The sequence below is a fragment of the Vicugna pacos genome, chromosome 27, assembly GCF_048564905.1.
Source record: "Vicugna pacos chromosome 27, VicPac4, whole genome shotgun sequence".
NCBI classification, from domain to species: Eukaryota; Metazoa; Chordata; class Mammalia; order Artiodactyla; family Camelidae; genus Vicugna; species Vicugna pacos.
Window position 1 is genome coordinate 19,501,038 of NC_133013.1, and position 19,970 is coordinate 19,521,007.

Below are 19,970 nucleotides of genomic sequence, written 5' to 3' on the forward strand. Positions count from 1 at the left end.
AACAACCTGTCTTGAAAATCATCCCCAAAGTGCTCATAGAGAGTGTCCTCATTCTTGTTTCCTGACTTTGAGTGCACCAGGTTATCCGAGGAGTCCTCCACTGGGAGACATTTCAGTTGTTGCCAGTCCTTGCTATTAGAAGTCAGCCTGCAGTGAGGAGGCAAGGAGGGGATGGGGCCATGGCCCCTAGGGTGGAGAGAATGGACGTGAGGAAGTTTGGAGGGAAGACTTGAAGAGGCTCAGAGTAAGTGAAGAGTGGTGATAAGCCTGGTAACAGGAGATGGGGTGACAGGGGGCAATACTGGTTGCTGGTCCAAGTGAGTGGCATTCGGAGCTCGCTGTCATGAGTGGAAGTAGAACACTAGGAAGATGGGGGGCCCCTGATGCAGGCCCAGAGCACGGGAGCGAGGTTAAGGCCAGAGTCTCGGGCCAGGGGTTGAGCTCAGGGTGGAAGATGGACATTGTGCAAGGTGGTAGGCCAGCTCTTAAGCACTCTCGACAGCCTGAGAGGGAGTAATTTCCTCCTCATTTCAAAGATAAAGAAGCAAATGGTCAAAAGCAATTCTCCACCACAGCCCAGCGCTCATCCATGGTGAGGGGAGGAGGAGGGACGGCTGGGTGGATGGTTAATGTTTAGAGGGGAACGGTGAGGACACTGTCTCCAGAGAGGTCCCATATGTGATTTTATGTACTAATTCAGAGCTTCTCCCCGACCCTGTCAGGCCTCTGCAGGGAGAGGCCTTGGATGAAGCGGGCTATCTGGGGGCCCCGAGGCCCTGCGTGGTACCCTCCCACCCATCTGCCTCTCACCCGGGGGCCTGTGCTCTTTCCTGGCAGGTTTTGCCCATCGTTGTTTTCTTCAGCTGCGCCATGTCAGTTCTCTACTACGTGGGCCTCATGCAGTGGGTGATCCTGAAGGTGAGCTCCCAATGTCCTGGCCGGGGCCCCCCCGAGTCACCATCTCACGGGGCTGCACTATCCCAGAATGCCATGCTCCCAGGGCCCAAACCCTCCCCCCCAACCCCCTGCTCCGAGAGCCTGGACCTTCCCGGAACTGCCTGCTCCCAGGGCCAACAGCCTCTCAGAATCTACTGCTAACCAAACGTCCTTTCACAGAGTCTCTTGTCATGATACTAAGGAGAAATGGCACCAAGACCGAATGTGGTCTTGGTGGAAGGGAAGTTAACAGAACTGAAGCTGCATTAAGGAGAAGTGTTAGGGGAAAAGATAATTTATACCAAAAAGATCTTGAGAGGAATGGGCCATGTTGGCCATACTTTGCTGACATAAATGTCAAATCCTGTGCTTATGTTCATAAAATCTGCTGCATAAAACCAGGATGCAGGAGACAGCTTTGGATAGTACTGGGCATGGCAAGAGATTCTGAGGTTTTAGCTGACTGAGCTCAGAACAAACCAGTACCACGAGGTAATTGCAAAAACTGCCTGTGGTTATGTTAATAGTGCACAGTGCATGGTATGAGGGAGGCCATTATCCCCAAATTTGGAGAATGTGTTTGACCAAGGGGTTGTGATAAACTGAACCATCAGCAGGAGAGTGAAAGGGCCTGAAACCATACCTTCCATAGAATGGCTGAAGGAAGTAGGGATGAAGGACCTGGAAAAGAAAAGGCGGGATGAAGAGGGTTTGGAGTAGGATTCCAAACACTTGTAGAAGAAAGATTAGGGAACAGGCAGCCTGCAAGTTACCTGCAGTGGAGAGAAATTCCAGGGAAGCAGATTCACACTGATTGAAAGGAAGAAGTTTCTCATACAGTGTTTCCAGAAGCCTTTTCACAAAACTCTAGTTTCTTAACAGGTTAAAAAATGCTACTAGGCAAAGGGATCCTATGGGCAAATAATTTTATGAAGCGAGGCTAGACACCAGGCCAAACAAATTCAAACAATTTTTCATGCAGGACTTCTCCAAGTCTTTACTAAGCTGAGAAGTGTTGGTCATCTCCAAGGTGTAGTGTATAGCAATTCTCAATGGGTGGTAAGCCCCCATCAATGGAAGTTTGGAAGGAGATGAATGGACTTTGGGGGCAAATGTAGGTGAGGGGGGTCCTACCTGGGTTGGGAGTTGGAAGGAAGGCTTTTAAGGTTCTTCCACCCCTGACTCTCTCTTCCCCTGGGCTTGCTGATGCCAGCCCACAAAAAGCACCCTGCTTCCTTCTAGATCTCCTGGCTGATGCAGGTCACCATGGGCACCACGGCCACAGAGACCCTGAGTGTGGCTGGAAATATCTTTGTGAGCCAGGTGGGTACCACAGCCTCCTGCCCTCAGGTGCCCTGGCTCCCTAGAGCTGTGATTCAGTCATCAGAAGAGCCAGTCAAACCTCCCAGGGTCACCAAAGGCTGCTGCCCTAGGATGTTCTGTTTGAGGATGCACTCCCTGCCTGGGTCATGCCAGGGAGGATGGCACCTGCCTGGCACCTCCTACCATCCTAGGCCTAGGCTGTCTTCATCAGCTTAGAGATTCACAAATCCTACAGATGGAGTCCAGTGTTCTTCTTTCATATATGCAGAAGCTAAGACTCAGGAGTGGGGATAATTTTTCCAAGATCCCACAACATAAACCAAGACTTAGAATCTACCTCTTCTCCTTCCTGGCCAGGGTTCTTTCTGCAACATCAGGTTGTCTTCTTTCTCTCCCTCTTTCTGAGAATTCTCTCCTAGGGGTGAGACTCTGGTGACTGGTCCAAGATCCTGGCCCATCTGCCTAACATTTGAGTCACAAAACAACATACTTGCCAAAGTATGCTATATTTCACTGGATAGTTTAGGAAAGTTTGGAGAATATTTGCATTTTCTTTGCTATGATGCAAGTCTGTTGATCTTAAAGGTTTTTTCCCAAGCCAATTAAGACAGATGTGCTCTCAGATAAATTGTCCAAAATCCCTTCATGTTCAAAATGAGGCAAAAGAGAAAAGGATACTGAAATACAAAAGCACTTATTTTACATGAAATGCTGCAAAGTGATCAATGGTTTTTGTTGAGAAAATACAAATCTTATGTGAATGTCACCTTGGGTGATGTGAAGAGCTCTGAAGGTGAATTAACTTTGGTGTCAAGGTTGGGGGCGGGTCACACCAGCCCCATGGCTTAAACACTTCCTCTCCCCTAAACTTCAGTCTGACATATCCAACTTGACCCTCCACTTGGATATCTAAGGGGTATCTCAAATTTACTAGGCTAAGTCCAAACAAGCAGAATCCTTGATTTCCTCCCTCAACATACCTCCACGCCTCCAAGTCTTTCCCTTCTTGGTAAATGGCAACATCTTGCACAATGTTGTCTAGACAAAAACCGAGGAGTCATCCTTTCTTCCTATACTTCCCTTGCTCCTAGCTGTATCCAATCCATCAGCAAGTCCTGCCAGCTCTGCCCCTACTTCTCATCTCAGTCTTGCCCTGTTGCCTTTCTTCTCCTTTGCTATGAGTCTCTCACCTGGGCACTGTTATCACCTCCTCCCAGCCCTCCCTACATTCTTGCCCCTACTATCCATCCTTCACACACGTGCTGGAGTGACCCTTTAAAAGCACAAGTCAGATCATGTGACACCCTATTCAAACCCACTCCTTACCCTGGCTTGCCCACCTGCCTTCCATCTCCCCCATCTGTATCCCCATATCATGTAACAGTCTGGAACATAGTAGGTGCTGTAATTATTTATTGAATGAATAAATGGCTCAGGCTTCCCAAGGTGCCCTGAAGTAAATATGCCAGCTAACGCCCCAGCTCCTTTCTTCTTGGCAACCCGCATGGCTTCATTAAAAGCTCAGGCCTGGAGTTACATCTGCTTCTGGCCGTCTGCATGAATAGAGGTAATTCTTTGATCTCTGTTCTCCTGGAAAATAAGATGACCATTTCTTTCTCAGAAGGTTGTAAGTAACGAGTGTGAAGTGCTTAATGGGGTCCCTGGAGGTACTTAACCCAGAGGCAGCATAATCAGGCCAAAAGAAAGGGCTGGGGGTCCTTCCAACCAAGCCAGGGTGACACTGAGGTTCAGAGAGACTCAGCCAAGTACAGACCATGGTCCTCACCCCACCCCACTCTTCCCCTGGGGTCCCCAGCACTCACTGTGACCTGCCCACTCCCAGGGGTAAGAGGAACACCCCAGGTGCCAGTGCTCACCTGGCCAGCACTGCTTGCCTGACATCTTTCCCATTTGCAGAATGAGGCCCCTCTACTGATCCGGCCCTACTTGGCAGACATGACGCTCTCTGAAATCCACGTTGTCATGACCGGAGGCTACGCCACGATTGCCGGCAGCGTGCTGGGCGCCTACATCTCCTTTGGGGTATGTAGACCCCTCCTTCTGCTTGCTGAAAACTGAGAACCTGAAACCCACCTTTGTGGGAGCCCCACACAACTCCTGGCCAGAGCAACCAGGGGTCCTTTCTTGTGAGCTGTTGTGATGGTGGGAGGAGAGGCTTTACCTGAGTGAAGTGGGCCAAGTGGGCTGAACTATTTGGGCTTCTTACATGGCCAGTGGGAGCAAAGAATTCCAGTGTTCAGCTTACTGGTATATCGACTATGCACCAGGCAGAGTGCTCGGGCTTTTAATATCCCCATTTTACAGATGAGGAAATTGAGGCACAGAGAACAAGTGAGATGAGATGCCCAAAGCCAGGACTTGAGCCCAGATCTGCCTGGCTCTGAAACTCATACACACAGTCCCTCATCTAGACCATCCCTGGAGATTTATCCTACTCTTCCTGCACCTCCTTTTCCCACCTCCTCTTCTAGACACCCTTTCTGGGCACAAGTCCTTCCTCTACTCCTAAATTTTAACTTGTGCAGCTTTCTGAGCACAATATATTCTAGGTCAAATTCCAATGATATGATTCAGGCCCTTAAACCAATCACCATACTATTGCATGGCAAGCAGAGATGGATCTTCAGTGTGTCCCCAGCAAAGTGCCTGGTAATAATGTTTGCATTTGTGTGTACTTTCACACGCAAATCTTTAAAGATCTTAAATTTTTTCCTTCACTATAAAAGAGATTCTTGCTTCTTACAGAAGTTAATAAAGTAAAAAAACCAACTTTACTCCCACAGATAACTGTGCTTTTACTAGATTAGAACTGTAGTTCTCAAACTGTTGTCCATGGACCAGACCAGCAGCTCCAGCCTCACCTGGGAACTTGTTAGAAATACAAATTATTTTTTTAATTAATGTATTTTAAATTAATGCTGCTTCCTTGAGGCCATTTTATTTTGTATTGAGGAGGAGTGTGGGTAATTAGGTTTGTTTATTTATTTATTAATGGAGGTACTGGGGATTGAACCCAGGACCTTGTGCATGCTAAGCACACAGTCTACCACTGAGCTATACCCTCCCCACATAGAGAAACAAATTCTTGGGTCCTTCCCCAGACCTGCTGAATCAGAACCACGAGGGATGAGGCCCAAGATCCTGTATTGTAACATGCTTCCAGATGATTCTGATACTCACTCGATTTGAGAACTACTGACTTAAAATATGTCATTCCAGATATTTCTGTGTAAATAGTCATTTAAGTATATACCAGAAAGCACACACACTTGCTTTCTTTTCTTTTTTTGGTGGGTGTGGGGTAATTAGGTTTGTTTGTTGGTAGGTTTGTTTTTGGAGGAGGTACTGGGAATTGAACCCAGAACCTCATGCATGCTAAGCATGTGCTCTACTGCTTGAGCTATACTCTCCCCTCTCTTTTGTTTATTAAAGATGAGGTAATTCTATCCATACTTTTCTGCAACTTGCCTTTTTCTTGTAAAATTCTGTGTATGACATGAAATCCAGAAGTGTAAAGGAAAAAGCTGACAGAACTGACTGATAAAAATGAAAAACCTCTGAATGGTGAGAAAAGTCACAATTTTTTAAAAGTTTAATGATTGATCAGGAGAAAATAGTTCCTACATTATAAGCAGATACTCAAGTTCACTGATAGTCAAAGAAATAAAACAATAACATGTGTCTTCTCAAAGATATGCAACATTGTACATGCCTCTAAACAGCAAGGCTGTGAGGTATTCATATTCTATTTTTTTCTAATTATTTTTTTTTTCAACTGGAGTATAGTCAGTTACAATGTGTCAATTTCTGGTGTACAGCATAATGTCCCAGTCATGAATATATACACATATACTCATTTTCATATTCTTTTTCATTAAAGGTTATTACAAGATATTGAATATATTTCCCTGTGCTATAAAGAAGAAATTTATTTTTTATCTGTTTTTATATATAGTGGTCAACATTTGCAAATCTCATACTCTCAAATTTATCCCTTCCCATCCACTTTCCCCCGGTAACTATAAGATTATTTACTATGTCTGCGAGTCTGCTTCTGTTTTGTAGATGAGTTCATTAATGTCCTCCTTTTTCTTTCTTTCTTTTTTTTTTTTTTAAGATTCCACATATGAGTGATATCACATGGTATTTTTCTTTCTCTTTCTGGCTTACTTCACTTAGAATGATGATCTCCAGATCCATCTATGTTGCTGCAAATGGCATTATTTTATTATTTTTTTTATCACTGAGTAGTATTCCAATGTATAAATATACAACTTCTTTACCCAGTCATCTGTCGATGGACATTTAGGTTGCTTCCATGTCTTGGCTATTATATATAGTGCTGCTGTGAACATTGGGGTGCAGGTATCTTTTCAAATTAGAGTTCCCTCCAGATATATACCCAGGAATGGGATTGCTGGATCAAATGGTGAGTCTATTTTTAGTTTTTTGAGGAGCCTCCATACCATTTTCCATAATTGCTGCACCAAACTACCTTCCCACTAGCAGTTTAGGAGGGCTCCCTTTTCTCCAAACCCTCTCCAACATTTATCATTCTTGGACTTTTGAATGATGGCCATTCTGAGTGGTGTGAGGTGATACCACATTGTATTTTTTATTTTATTTCTCTGATAATTACCAATATTGAGCATTTTTTTCAAGTGCCTATTGGCCATTTGTATTTCTTCATTGGGAAATTGCTTGTTTAAGTCTTCTGCTTATTTTTGAATTGGTTTTTTTTTATTATTAAGTATGCGTGTTTATATATTCTGAAAATTAAACTTTTGTCAGTCACATCATTTGCAAAAATTCATATGTTCTTGATGGGAGTACAATTTGCTCTAAACTTTTTGAAGAACACCTGTCAGTCAACTTAAGACTACTCCTTCCCTTTGATCCAGTTTAGGAATATTATGATACAGAAATATTTTCATAAGTGGTCGAAAGATGCAAAATTCCAACATTATTTGTGATATTAAAAAAAAACACAGAACAATGTAAATGTGAAGCTGTAAGCTCATCCGTGCAATGCACTGTAACTCAGTGCGGATTTGGAGGAAGGCAGCCTGCCTTTCGCTGCACCTAGTCTCCCCTGACGCTGTGCATGACGCTGCGGATGACAGAGTGACCCACACCGTCCCCTTCTCAGGACCCAAATTCCACCTGTCTTTCTCATCTCTGTCCCTGGGGCTGGCCTAGGGGATGAGCAAATCTGCCTCTCAGTCCCTTCTTCCCTCAGGACACCTGGCCACACCAGGAGGCTCAGCTCCACGTGCTCACAGAGCTGTCTGGGCAGAGCAGCCGCTGTGCGACTTTTCAGAAAGTCCCCTTGTGCTCCAGGGCTTTGCCTTCTTGGCCTGGCACACTCCCATCTAGAATTTTAGAGATTATCTAGGTTCATATCTTGTCTCAGCAAGGCCTAGGAAGGGCCCATCAGAACCCCCCAACAAAGACACCTCACCACCAATTGATTTGGGAAGGAATTTGATGTTTCAAAAATGGGAACTCTGAACTTCGTTCCTGAAATTTTTTTCATGGCGGTGTACTGGGGGAGATGTTGCCCTACTATTTGAGGGGTTGGGGGCAGATTTTAAATGTCTTAACTTTGCTCTGCATCCCACAGTCAGTTGGAAGAATGGTATTCTTTCTACTGCATGTGCCTTGCTGCCATTACTTAAGACTGAAATACTGGAAGAACTCTCTCCCTTTTTCACAGGCTGCCTTACAATTCAGACTCCTTTCCTTCCCTTCCCAGGCCAGCATCCAGGCCCAGCCCCAGGCAGTCAGGCCTCCCCCCGAAGGGGACTGGGTACCCACTGCCCTTTAGCTCTACAGAATGTGCCGCCAGCATCGGCCACGTGGCTGTGGGTCTCCATCCATAGCCTCTGGCACGGAAGCCCCAGGCTACCACCATAGCTAGCCAAAAGTGAAGGGCACCCAGCCTACCATTCTTCCCTCCTGCCTCTGGATGGGCCCCCAGTCCTGTAACAGAAAAGCCCTCTTCTGCCCCCACCTGGCTCTTGGCCGCCACTGCAGCAGCCCCAGGGCTTCCTCCCACTCTCTCCTCCTCGAAGCAATCCCTCGCTGTGTCCTTGGCTCTGCCCTTAGCCCCTGAATTCCAGAGAGATCCCCCTTACTCTCTCCTCCTTTCTCTTTGTTGCTGAACTTTTGGCTCCCCCTGCCCTGTGCCCCTCCTTCTGCTAAAATATGGATGTTTCTAGACCTGAGCTGTTCGACACAGTAGCCACTAGCTATTTGAGCACTTGGAGTACGGCCAGTCTGAAATGAGAGCTGCTGTGAGACAGTATCAAAAGACAATTACTGTATTTTATTAATAAGTTTTATATTGATTACATGGGTAGAAGGATAATATTTAGGATATATGGGGTTAAATAAAACACATTATCAAAATTAATTTCATGTTTCTTTTTATGTTTTAATTAGCTGCTAGACAATTTAAATCACAGGTTATTTTATATGTGTCGGACAACACTGGTCTAGACCTTCTCCCTGGTCTGAAGTCCCAAGGGTCACTTGACTGAATACTTTCACTGTGACCTCCACATACATGTCCCTTTTCAGCATTTCCCCCAAAAGCTCTATGGCAGGCACTAACTCTCTCTGCTCACCCCGGACACTGGCCTCTCTACCCAGCCCTTTGGTTCAGGACCACTGTGAAAGGGGATCCAGATGTGTGCCTTGGGCTGTGAACACAGGCTGGGTTGACAGGTGGCCACAATCAATTGTGCAAGACTGGGAGCCCCTGGGACAGTCTGTGAAGTCCCAGGCAGGGCCACGTGAGAGTCAACTACATGCTTAGTTTCCACATCTATAAAATGGGTAGAATTGCTGCCCACCTTGCAGCAGTTTAAGAATTGAATGCAATAATAGACAGAAAACACCTAAGACATGGCCATTGTTCTTCTGACATATTAAGGAAATCCATCTTTCTGAAACTAGCCCATTTTATGCTTTGTAATTGTCTGGATTTATTTCCTTTCTCAGTAAAGATCATTTTGAAAATTCAAGTGGAGAGCTCATACCCTCTATCCCTCTTTTTAAAATTTAATTTAATTTAATTTCTTTATTTATTGAAGTAGAGAAAGTTAACAATGTGTCAGTTTCTGGTGTACAGCATAACGATTCAATCATATATGTACATACATATATTTGTTTTCATACTCTTTTTCATTGTAGTTTACTACAAGATGTTGAATATAGTTCCCTGCGCTATACAGAAGAAACTTGTTGTTTGTCTGTTTTATATATAGTAGTTAATATCTGCAAGTTTTGAACTCCCAATTTATCCCTTCCCACCTCCTTTCCTTTCTGGTAACCGTAAGTTTGTTTTCTGTGTCTCCCTCTATCCCTCTTCACATAGGACACCTTTGAGTAGAGAAACGAGGGTCTTGGGCAGGAGTGGGTCCTGGGAGGCTGGGACAGAAGGCATTCCTGACCCAGTGCCTGGAGGAAGGGCTGGGGGATGTTCCGGCACTGAGAGTAGCTAGCAGCAGGGAGGCCGCGTGTGGGCTGACCCTGTGTCCCAGGGAGCCCTGCCTGTGCAGGACTCAGCCCTTTCCAAGATGAGCGGGAGATGACCACCTGGGGCATCTGAGGCTGTGGCCACGAATGGCCCACTTAATGGGCTGTCCAGGGATGTGACAACCGCAGGGTGTGTTCCCCACTGGAAGTTGACTTGACAAACCAGATATAACCTCCAAGCTGGAGGAAAGGGGAGAGTCCTGGCTGGTGAAGGGAAAATCCCCAGATTCCAGGTATGGCATCATGCCCACTGGAACTGGGCACCTGAGAAGGAGGCCAGAGACGTCCCGAAGCCCAGCCCGGAAAGCCCAGAGAGGACACCTACATGAGGCTGGCCATCCCCTCAAGGAGCAGAGCCTGTGCACCCAGTGCCAGTGATGGGGGTGTGTGGGAGGTGGGTGCTGATGCTGTACACGTCTTAAGGGGTTTCTGCTTACCATTGAAAGGAAACAAAAGGGCTTTAAAAGAAGAAGAAAAAGGATATTACCTGGGTTTCAGAGGGTCTCCCAGGTCTGGTTCCTCATCAGCAGTTCCTGGTACTTCCGTGGGCTTCTTTGGCCCTCTACTTTTATAAGCCTGAACGTGTAGCTTAAACGCCCCTCCTGACCTTTTTTCCTTTTTATCTAAAATTTAAGAACTGCAGTTGATTTATTATAAATTTTAAGAAGAATAAGTCTATTTTACTTTTCTGTTTATGAAAGCAATATATATCACTGTGGACATTTAGATATAGTCAAAAAAGCCAAAAGAAAAGAAAATCACTCTGGCCCCAGCAGCCAGGAACAGACAGATGGTTGCCATTCTGGTGTGTTTCTTTCTGATCTTCTTTTTATGCATAGTTGTGGGGTTTGTTTTTTTCTCCACCATTGTGGTTACGCTCTGTGTGCAAGTTTGTGGGCATTTCTCCACGTTATTGTGAAGCCTTAGTAACCATCATTTTTGATGGCAGCTTGACAACGCTTAGCCATCCCCCATTGTTAGATATTTGGGTTGGACCTAATTTTCCAATTTGGTAAATAACACAGTGGTGAAGAGTGTCCCATCTCTATGAAGAGAACAGGGAAGCAAAGGGTTTGGGATCACAGCAAGGATACAAATTCAGGAAGGGAGATTCCCAGGGGCTCTGGTTGCTTCATCTTGTTGGGAAGGGCTCCTACCGCGTGGCTCCAGAAGACAGACTCAGGGCCAAAAGCTGGCTGTTGAAGGAGGCAGGTTTCCTTAGAAACAGCTTTCTGACCATGGGAGTGGATGATGGGCTTCCTTGAAGTGGTGAGTTCCCTCTCACAGTAAGGATTCAAGGAGGGATCTTATAGAGGTAGGACATTCCTTCACTCCCAGGTCAAATTAGCTCACATCTTGAATCTGTCCCAACTCTCAGATTCTGTGAGCTTTGTCTGAAACCATCACAAAGCCTTCAGCCAATGATGAATCAGCCCTCAGATTAGTAGTCAGCCTAGAAGAGAAGGAAGAACCTTAAACTTGGAGCCCAAAGACATGATAAGTCTAACTGCTTCTCTTCTGTTATTTTGGGCAAGTCATACTTAACCCTTTGGAGCCTCAGTTTCCTTGTCTGTCAAATGGGTTAATAATCCTTGCCCTGCCTGATTTACAGAAGAGCTGGGGGTAAAATATGAGGTTCTGTGCATACAGCCTGTGACCCTCTACACATAAAAGGTATTATTATTATCAATAGTGATGCTGGAAGTACCAACAATGATGACGTACCAGTGGGGTAGAGTACCATGTTCTCCTGCTGCCCTGAGCTGCACCTCTTGGCCTCCACATTTCCTGACTTGTCTCTCTATAACCCTCTTTCTTATTCTTGCAGATCGATGCTGCCTCCTTAATTGCTGCCTCTGTGATGGCTGCTCCTTGTGCTTTAGCCCTCTCCAAGCTGGTTTACCCGGAGGTGGAGGAGTCCAAGTTTAGGAGTGAGGAAGGAGTGAAACTGACCTATGGGTGAGCAGCAGGAGGGCCTGCAGAGCGGGGAGTGGGGTGGGGGTGGGGACTGGAGCAGAGCAGGGGCAACAGCAGGTCCTGTTTTCTCTGCCCATCGCTGTCTTCCACCAAGCCCAGCCCACCTCTCTTTGCTCACTGCCCTGGTTGAGGCTTCCCTGGAGGAAATGTAGGCTCCAGTTCTCACATCTTATTTTCCAGTCTCTGACCAGCAGGAAACATGGACTAGTCAAGGCATGGGAGAGTGGCCTGGTTCTTGGGGATGTGCCTGGGGTGTGTGTGTGTGTGTGTTGAGGAGGGTCGTGAAAAGGCTCCATGCCACCTTCTCTACATGCGTTGAGCTCTATCCCCCCCAGTGTCAATCACACATTAATACAGTGAGTGCTTCCCTTGATTTCACTCACCTCCTAACATCTCTTCGTCAAAGAGTGAGCAACCTTTGTGTAACATTTAATCCTTAAAAAATGTCAAAAGACACCACTTTTAACAAATGTGCTTGGGGATAGAATAGCAGCCCTAACCTCACAACTTCCTGAAAGTCCAGAGCATCACTGCCCTAGAGAAATATAATGAGTCACATCTATAATTTAAAATTTTCTAGTAACTGTCTTAAAAAAGTACAGAGAAACAGGTGATTTTAAGAAAATGTTTCATTTATCTCAATGTATCCAAAATATTGTCATTTTAACATGTAATCAATGTAAAAAAACATTAATAAGATATTTCACATTCTTTTTTTTTTGTACTAAATCTCTGAAATCTGCTGTGTATATTTGCAACATTTCTCAATTCTGATCAGCCTTCTTTCAAGTGCTCAAAAGTCACATGTGGCTAATGGTTTCCATCTTGGACAGCGTATATTCCCGAAATCTGGGCCTTATCCTAGTGGTAGGACCAGCCCCTTTCTCTCTCCCTTCTCAGAGGTAAAACAAGGACCGGTGGTTCTGAAATGCTCTGTCCAAGTTACCTCTTTGAGTCTGTACGGGGAGCCCTGCTGTTTGTGGGTACAGGCCAGTAACGATGGCTTTTGATCCCATCAACAGAGATGCTCAAAACCTTTTAGAAGCAGCTAGCAATGGGGCCGCCCTGTCTGTGAAGGTCGTGATCAACATCGCAGCCAACCTGATCGCCTTCCTGGCTGTGCTGGCCTTCATCAACGCTGCCCTCTCCTGGCTGGGAGAAATGGTGGACGTCCAAGGTCTCAGCTTCCAGGTGCAGTTCTGGCTGCCCACTCAGCCTGTGGAGGGGGTGGCCCTGGTCAGTGGGTGACAGTGGGTGGATGCCCACAGAGTCCAGGCTGACCTTGGTCCCAGCAATTCCTCTTGCCTTGTGCCTCAGCTCATCTGCTCCTACATCCTGCGGCCTGTGGCTTTCTTGATGGGCGTGGCCTGGGAGGACTGCTCGGTGGTGGCTGAGCTGCTGGGGGTGAAGCTGTTTCTAAATGAGTTTGTGGCCTATCAGGAGCTCTCCGAGTACAAGCAGCGCCGCCTCGCGGGGGCCGAGGAGTGGGTCGGCTCCAGGAAGCAATGGATCTCTGTGAGTGTCCCCGTCCCTGTCCCTTCCCTGGGACAGGGAGTAATGCGGCTGCTCCCAAGAGCCCCCGGGCTGGGCTGAGAAACAATGAGGTGGTGCTCAGCCTCCCACATCCTACTGCCCTGGGCCACACGATGGCTCAGGTTTCACTGCCATCTTTCTCAAGGCCTTTAGGAGGCTGAGGTGCGGGGACCTGCCTGTTGGAGGTAGCTGAGCTCTACCTGTAGATGGGCCACCATCCCATGTGCCCTTGTCCAGCCACTGCACCTTCCTCTTCTGTTGGAAAACCAGTGTGACACCTGCCTGCAAAGAAACAGATGTGAGCATCCAGTGAGCTTAGTAAGAGAGGGAAACAGGGAGACCTCACCACCACATTCACCATCAGCATATTAGATTCAGCTTAGGGATTGGTTCATTCTGTTAAGATTTATTTTTAAAAACTATAAAACTTTCTAAAATGAAACTTTCTCAAAGAATATTAGCTGTATATAACATGATTAAGAACGAAAAAAATCACCCTTTATCTCACTATCCCAGAATAACATCTATTATAATATATAATTAATTATAACTAATTATATTATAATAAATATAAATATAATTATATAATATGTAATTCCATTATTTGGCTATCATACACAATGCTGAAGTGAATAGCTTTTTGTGTGTCTGTGTGTGAATAACATTTTGCACAGAAACTTTTCCCTCCTCGGATCATTTCCTCCGGAGCTTTCCCAGATGTGGGATGACTGAATCACATGGCACGAATCCCCGAGCGGTTGCTGCCAGTAACTTTCCCAAAGGGTCTTAGCAACTGAAACTGCCCCAGCTGTGCCTGTGAGCATTGATTTTATCACACACTGAACAGGGCTGAGTAGCCTTTTAAAAAAAAAAAGTTTTGCTACTTTAATGGGCAAATAATAGCTCATTGTTTAAATTTTTGTTTCCTGGGTTACTAGGAATTTTGAACTGAATTTGTGTTTCCTGGGTTGCTAGAAACTTTGAACATGAAATATTTTTTCTTGCCTTTTTTTTTAATGGCGGTACTGGGGATTGAACCTAGGACCTCATGCATGCTAAGCATGCAGCCTACCACAGAGCTATATCCACCCTCCTTTTCTTGCTTTTTAAATTATTTTTTTTAATTGTAAAGGAATGTGCTCTTTAGTTTAAAAAAAAGTTAGTATGGAGTAAAAAGCCCAGGTTTCCCCTCACTCCTCATCCTCAGCTCCACTCTCCACTCCTCTAGAGATAACGGGTGATATGCTCCTCCAGGATCTTTTTACACGAACTTCATTCCTTCAGCAAGTATTTCTTGAGACCTCTGAGGTGCCAGGCACTCTGCTAGGCACCAGGGATAAAAAGGAGAACTAGACAGACATCGTCCCTAGTATCATAGAACTTACATCTAGTGAAAGACACAAGAAAAACATAAGAAAGCAAAGGAATAAAAAATTTTAAAACACAATTTGTGGTAAGTTCTACAATGGAAAGAAGAGGAAACAGGGAGGGGTCTTCCTTGACTGGGTTGGTCAGACAAGTCCTCCCTGAGGTGTGGTAAAAGGGGCCAGGAGAAGTTGGAAAGAGCATTCCAGGCCAAGAAAGAGACACAGGCAAAGGCCCTGAGGTTGAAAAGCACTTGTTTGGAGAACTGAGAGAAATGAGGTTAGAACAGGTGGTAATTGTAGGAGAGTGGCACAGGCCACAGAGCAGTAGGAAGTTACTGAAGATTTGACAGTCTACATTCTAAGATTACTTGAGCTGCTGTCTTGAGGGTGACTATAGATGAGCAAGCAGAATGCAGGTACCTTAATATTTTTCCATCAACTTGTAAAAGCTCTGTATGTTATAAAGAAATTAACCCTTTTCTGTTACATTTTCTACATATATTTTTCCTAGTCTTTTTCCCTTTTTTCCTGTATTTAGGGGTTTTTCTTTTAAGACAAAATTTACACCAAATCTTTGCCTTTGTGATTTCTTCTATTATTTCTTATCTTAGAAAGTTATCTCCATTCCAAAAACCTGGTAAGTGTTAAATTCCTGAAACAATATGGTAGCTAAAAGTATGAGCTTTGGAGCCAGATAAAACTGAATTCAAATTCTGACACAGCTGCCTTTTTGCTGTGTGAACTTTCTCAGTTACTTAACCTCTCTGAGCCTCAGTTTGCTCCTCTCCAAAATAAAGGTAATACCATTACTTTGTAACTATGATAATTACTCTCCTATATTTTCTGTTATTTGATGTTTATTTGTTTCAATAATCTAGATTTAATTTTATATGATGTGAGATCTGGGTCTAAGCCATTCCCCCCCACCAATTGTTTCATTTTTGGCTCTTAACCCTTATTTCTGAGAAGTTAAACAACTGTTCAGAGCAAAAGGGAAGGAAAATTACCTTGCTTAAATACCCTCTCTATGCCTGGTACCTCCTATACATTATATGAACTTTATGGCAGTCCTTTCAGGCAGGTACTATTATTTCCACATTCCGGATGCAGAAACTAGAACTTAGGAGACTATAGACTTGCTCCACCTAAAAATAGGCTGTAACAAGCCCAAGCTGATTGGGCTCCGAATCCCACACTTCCTTCACTGGGCCGTAGTCCCTCTCTGGGCATGATAGCACCCTCCGAGGGCCTCAGCCTGAGTGCATTCGCAGTGAGCAGAAGCCCAGGACGGCAGCATTCAGGGAAGGGCCCTTCACCCACGTGCCCCCGGGTACAGAGCTTAGGAGGGCCGAACTGAGGATTGAGCCAGCCTGAATCATACGAGAAGGCTGGTCTTTAAGATAAGATGATTCATGGGTGGATGGGAAGGGGGCTATGTTTGTGAGGGGGTGCAGCTTGAGTTGACTTAGAGATGGGTGTGCAAGGCCTGGAAAGGGGGCGGCATCGAGCGCATCAAAGGTCAGAGACACAAAGGAGTTGAGGGAAATTAAGGCCAGGGAGCCGGGTGGTGAGGGGGTGCTCCCAGTACCTCTGAGGGAAGCCACTCCCCACTCATCTTCTGTATTTTCAGGTCAGAGCAGAAACCCTCACAACGTTTGCCCTCTGTGGATTTGCCAACTTCAGCTCCATTGGGATCATGCTGGGAGGCCTGAGTGAGTCCAGTGGGTCCCTGGTATCCTGGAGGGTCAGGGATGGATTCCAGTCTTGGCTCTGAGACAACTTCCTGGGGGTTCGCAGGCCTTAGCTCTCCCATTAGTCTAAGACAGGGCCTGAACAAGATGACCATAGGCTTCCCCACCTCAACCTAGCCCTAGAATTTCATGATTTCTCTGCTGCTGGGGTGGCCCAGGAGGTCTGCACCTTGGCCTTGAGGGCCAAGCCTGGCTTAGGGCTCTGGAGAGGGATGGGAGATGTGGTGGTGGCCTGTCTCCTGAGGCTTTGGTCTCCAGTGCTCACACCCACAATGGACAGGCAGGCCCGGTGGGGCCTAGGGAGGAAGGCTCTGCACAGCTCTCAGCTCTTTTCAAGAAACATTTCCACCCCTTATAGTCCCCTGCAGTGGGGGGACTCTATTTATTCTATTTTACCGAGAAAGAAACTGTGTCTTGGAAAAGTGAAGTGATGGCTCAAGTCATTCAGCTAATAAGTGGCCGAACATGTGTTTAATCCCAGGCCAGCCTGACTCTAAACTCACAGTCTTTTCCTACACCTGCCACTGATGGTGTGTGGGGAGGTGTGGAGTGCTACCTAGGGGCCCAAGTCAGGCCAGGGAGGACTCCCAAAGTCAACAAGCATCAGGGGAACAAGGTCTGCCCCTCTGGCACCAGAAGAGGAAGGGGGCCAGCAGATGCAGCCCAAGCTCAGTGTGTAGGCAGAGAGGTGTGCTGCGGCCTGGCCCTGAGCACTCCTGTCCTCTTGCAGCCTCCATGGCCCCCCAGCGGAAGAGCGACTTCTCCCAGATCGTGCTCCGGGCACTCTGCACAGGGACGATTGTGTCCATAGTGAATGCCTGCGTGGCAGGTGAGTGCGGGCCTGGCAGGTTCAGGACTCAGAGCCCTGATTCTCTAGCTGGCCCTGGTGCAGGGCCAGGCAGTTGGGCGGAGTTGGGGGGTAGGAGGGGGTGGGCCCTGCCCACCAGCTGTTTTCCCTGCACAGGGATCCTCTACGTGCCCAGGGGGGCTGAGGTCGACTGCCTGTCCCTCCTGAACACAACCCTCAGCAGCAGCAGCTTTGAAGTGTACCAGTGTTGCCGCCAGGTCTTCCAGAGGTGAGGGCCTGGGCCAGGGGGCGGGTGCACTGACGGTGAGGGGGAGCAGAAGGCCTGAGTACCAGGGGATGCCTTTAGCACCAGAGCAAGGGGTAGAAATGTTCTGGCTATGGTTGATGTGACCACGGGAGGGGGAAGTGGAGCTTGAGGACCAAACTTGGAGAGGAAGTTTGAACCAGAGACATGGAGCAACTTTCCCAAAGTTGCACAGCCTTTAGTGGCCAGCAGAGCCAGGCCTGGAACTCAGACTGCAGCCTTTGCTTCTTTTCAGCACCAGCCCAGATTTCAGCCTAACAGCCCTGGAAAACTGCTGTCGATTTTACAATCACACGATCTGTGCATAGTGGGGATAGAACATCTTTGTGCCTTCTGGGGGCTATTCTTCGCCAGGAAGCAGCTGTCCTCATCTTTCCCTCTCCAGCCCCTGGCTTGGGGAAACCACAGGGCTTGGACCCACCCCAGTCACAGAGGGGGGAAGGGTGACTGGGCAGAGTGATTCTGTAAGTAAATGAGGGATACTCCTCCCTCCTCACCCCCTTTCTGCTCTCCCATCTCCTCCCTCCCACAATGTAAATTCTCAGGGTTGCTGCTGCCTCCTCTCTCCCCTCTGCATCCAAATAGCACCCTGCTCATCTCCATCCCTCCTGACTTGGGGCCCTCAGATTTGCCCTTCCCTTCTGCTCTCCGGCCCTCAGCCCTGGCATTCCAGCTGCCCCCTTGCCTCCTGCTCTCTGGGCACCGGGGTCTTGCTGTGGCTTCACCCCCTCCCAGACAGCCTCTCCTGGAGACCCTTCCTCTACTTTCAGAGACTCCCCTCACTGCCTTCACCCATAGCTCTTCCCAAACTGGTGTCCTGTGGAACACTGTCCCACGAGGTATGCAGAGGTTTCCAGGATCCGCTAGGTTTGGAAGACGCTGGGCTAAATAAAGCTAGGTTTTGTTGTGGTGGTGGTTGTTTGTTTTTTTGCTGTGGACTCGTCAGGGTTTAATGCGGATATGCTGGCAGATGTTTTCGAGATTTGGCTGTGAGAACCTTTCTGATGGAAGCATCACCTAGTTGAGGCTTCCATGGAAAATAATTTGGGAAATGTTGGTTAATAATTCAAACTGCTTTAGCCTACACAGCTGTGCTACTTGCAGATGCTTACATGGCACTCTGTCAGCGCACTGCTCTCAGTGCTTCATACTTTCTAACTCAATCCGTGCAACAACCCTGTGAGCCAGGTGCTGTTACTATCCCTAGTTGAGGAATCAGAGTCCCAGAGAGGTTAAGTCGCCCAACGTGGCACAGATGGGAAGAGGAAGAGGCAGGACTTGAACGCCTGCCATCCAGTTCCACAAGCTGTGTGGTGTGGAATCTCTCTGCTGGGCCCTGCACGTGCCTAATCACCAGCAAAAGAAATTGAACGGTCTTTACTCATGGAAAAGCCTGGATGCCCAGATCCTGGTGACAGCACACCTCCCCCAAGCAGGGTGGCTCTGGCTGCCCACAGAGCTGACCACAGACAGGCTCAGAGCAGCCGGAGAATGCTGGCCCTGGGTGCATGGCGGTGGGGGCTGTCCTGCCTGGGTGTGTGTGTGTAGGGGTGGTGACAGTATGCCCTGCAGGGAAGGTCATGGCCCTGAGCTCAGCAAGATGAGGCCCAGACAGCAGCCTACTGGTGGCCCAGGCTGCACTCTCATTTTGGGGAGCAAGGGTCATGTGCCGTGTGGGTGAGGGGAGGGGGCAGCCTGGAACCCCAGGGCCTCTGTGAGGCTACACACAGAGGGGTCCACTTTCTGTGCTTCTCCCACTCTCTGACCATTTCCCTCCAATCTGTCCTGGACCAGTACTTGTATAAAAGACAATACAGGTGAATTGTGAGGAAAATAATTAATAATAATAATAATGATGATGGCATATAACGTACAAGCTCTAATTCCTTGTTGTTAGATTCAACAAACAAAAGATTACTCTGTGAAACCGCTATGCAGTTTCTGAATGTCACTTTCAACATCTATACTTACATTACTACAGACCTATAAACAGATGTGGACCACACCAGTTCATGCTGTGAATAGCTCTGTCCTATAGTATTTTCTGGTAATGAAAACTCTTCAATGACTTTTCTCCTCAGATGGTTGTCCTGAATTTCAGATTCTCTAAGAGGAACGGGGTAAAGGCCATAGAACTCTGGTTGGAATCCATGAAACCTGCCTTTCCTAGGAGAGAATGCATGCAAAATTGCAAGGACAATAGAAGGATTTCAAATAATTTATGCAAATGCTCCCCGCTCAAGGAGTGGAGCCTAACTCCCCACCTCTTAAGTGTGGGCTATGCTTAGTGACTTGCTTCCAAAGAGTACAAGTGCGGACGTGGGAGGACGGAAAAGGAATTTTGCAGTAGAGAAACCTGGGAAACACTTCCTTAGCCAGGTGGTCATGGTTAACCTCATCAGTGGTAA

General features: G+C 46.9%; 1 protein-coding gene across 3 annotated transcripts in view; it reads left to right on the top strand.

Moving 5' to 3' along the window:
* The window catches only part of SLC28A1 (solute carrier family 28 member 1), a 46,900-nt gene extending 27,218 nt beyond the window's left edge, over positions 1 to 19,682 (top strand). For 2 of the 3 annotated variants that reach the window (XM_015252515.3, XM_006198415.4), the window contains exons 9-18: positions 838 to 918; positions 2,179 to 2,259; positions 4,177 to 4,302; positions 11,651 to 11,781; positions 12,822 to 12,990; positions 13,117 to 13,314; positions 16,330 to 16,411; positions 17,181 to 17,279; positions 17,415 to 17,526; positions 17,798 to 18,474. In XM_015252515.3, coding sequence (XP_015108001.1) covers positions 838 to 918; positions 2,179 to 2,259; positions 4,177 to 4,302; positions 11,651 to 11,781; positions 12,822 to 12,990; positions 13,117 to 13,314; positions 16,330 to 16,411; positions 17,181 to 17,279; positions 17,415 to 17,526; positions 17,798 to 17,870 — 1,152 coding nt within the window. In that variant the 3' untranslated portion in view covers positions 17,871 to 18,474. Of the gene's footprint in view, positions 1 to 837; positions 919 to 2,178; positions 2,260 to 4,176; positions 4,303 to 11,650; positions 11,782 to 12,821; positions 12,991 to 13,116; positions 13,315 to 16,329; positions 16,412 to 17,180; positions 17,280 to 17,414; positions 17,527 to 17,797; positions 18,475 to 19,643 lie in introns of those variants that run through there. The other variant, XM_072950846.1, reaches the window with a different exon arrangement.
* The last annotated feature ends 288 nt before the right edge of the window (positions 19,683 to 19,970 follow it).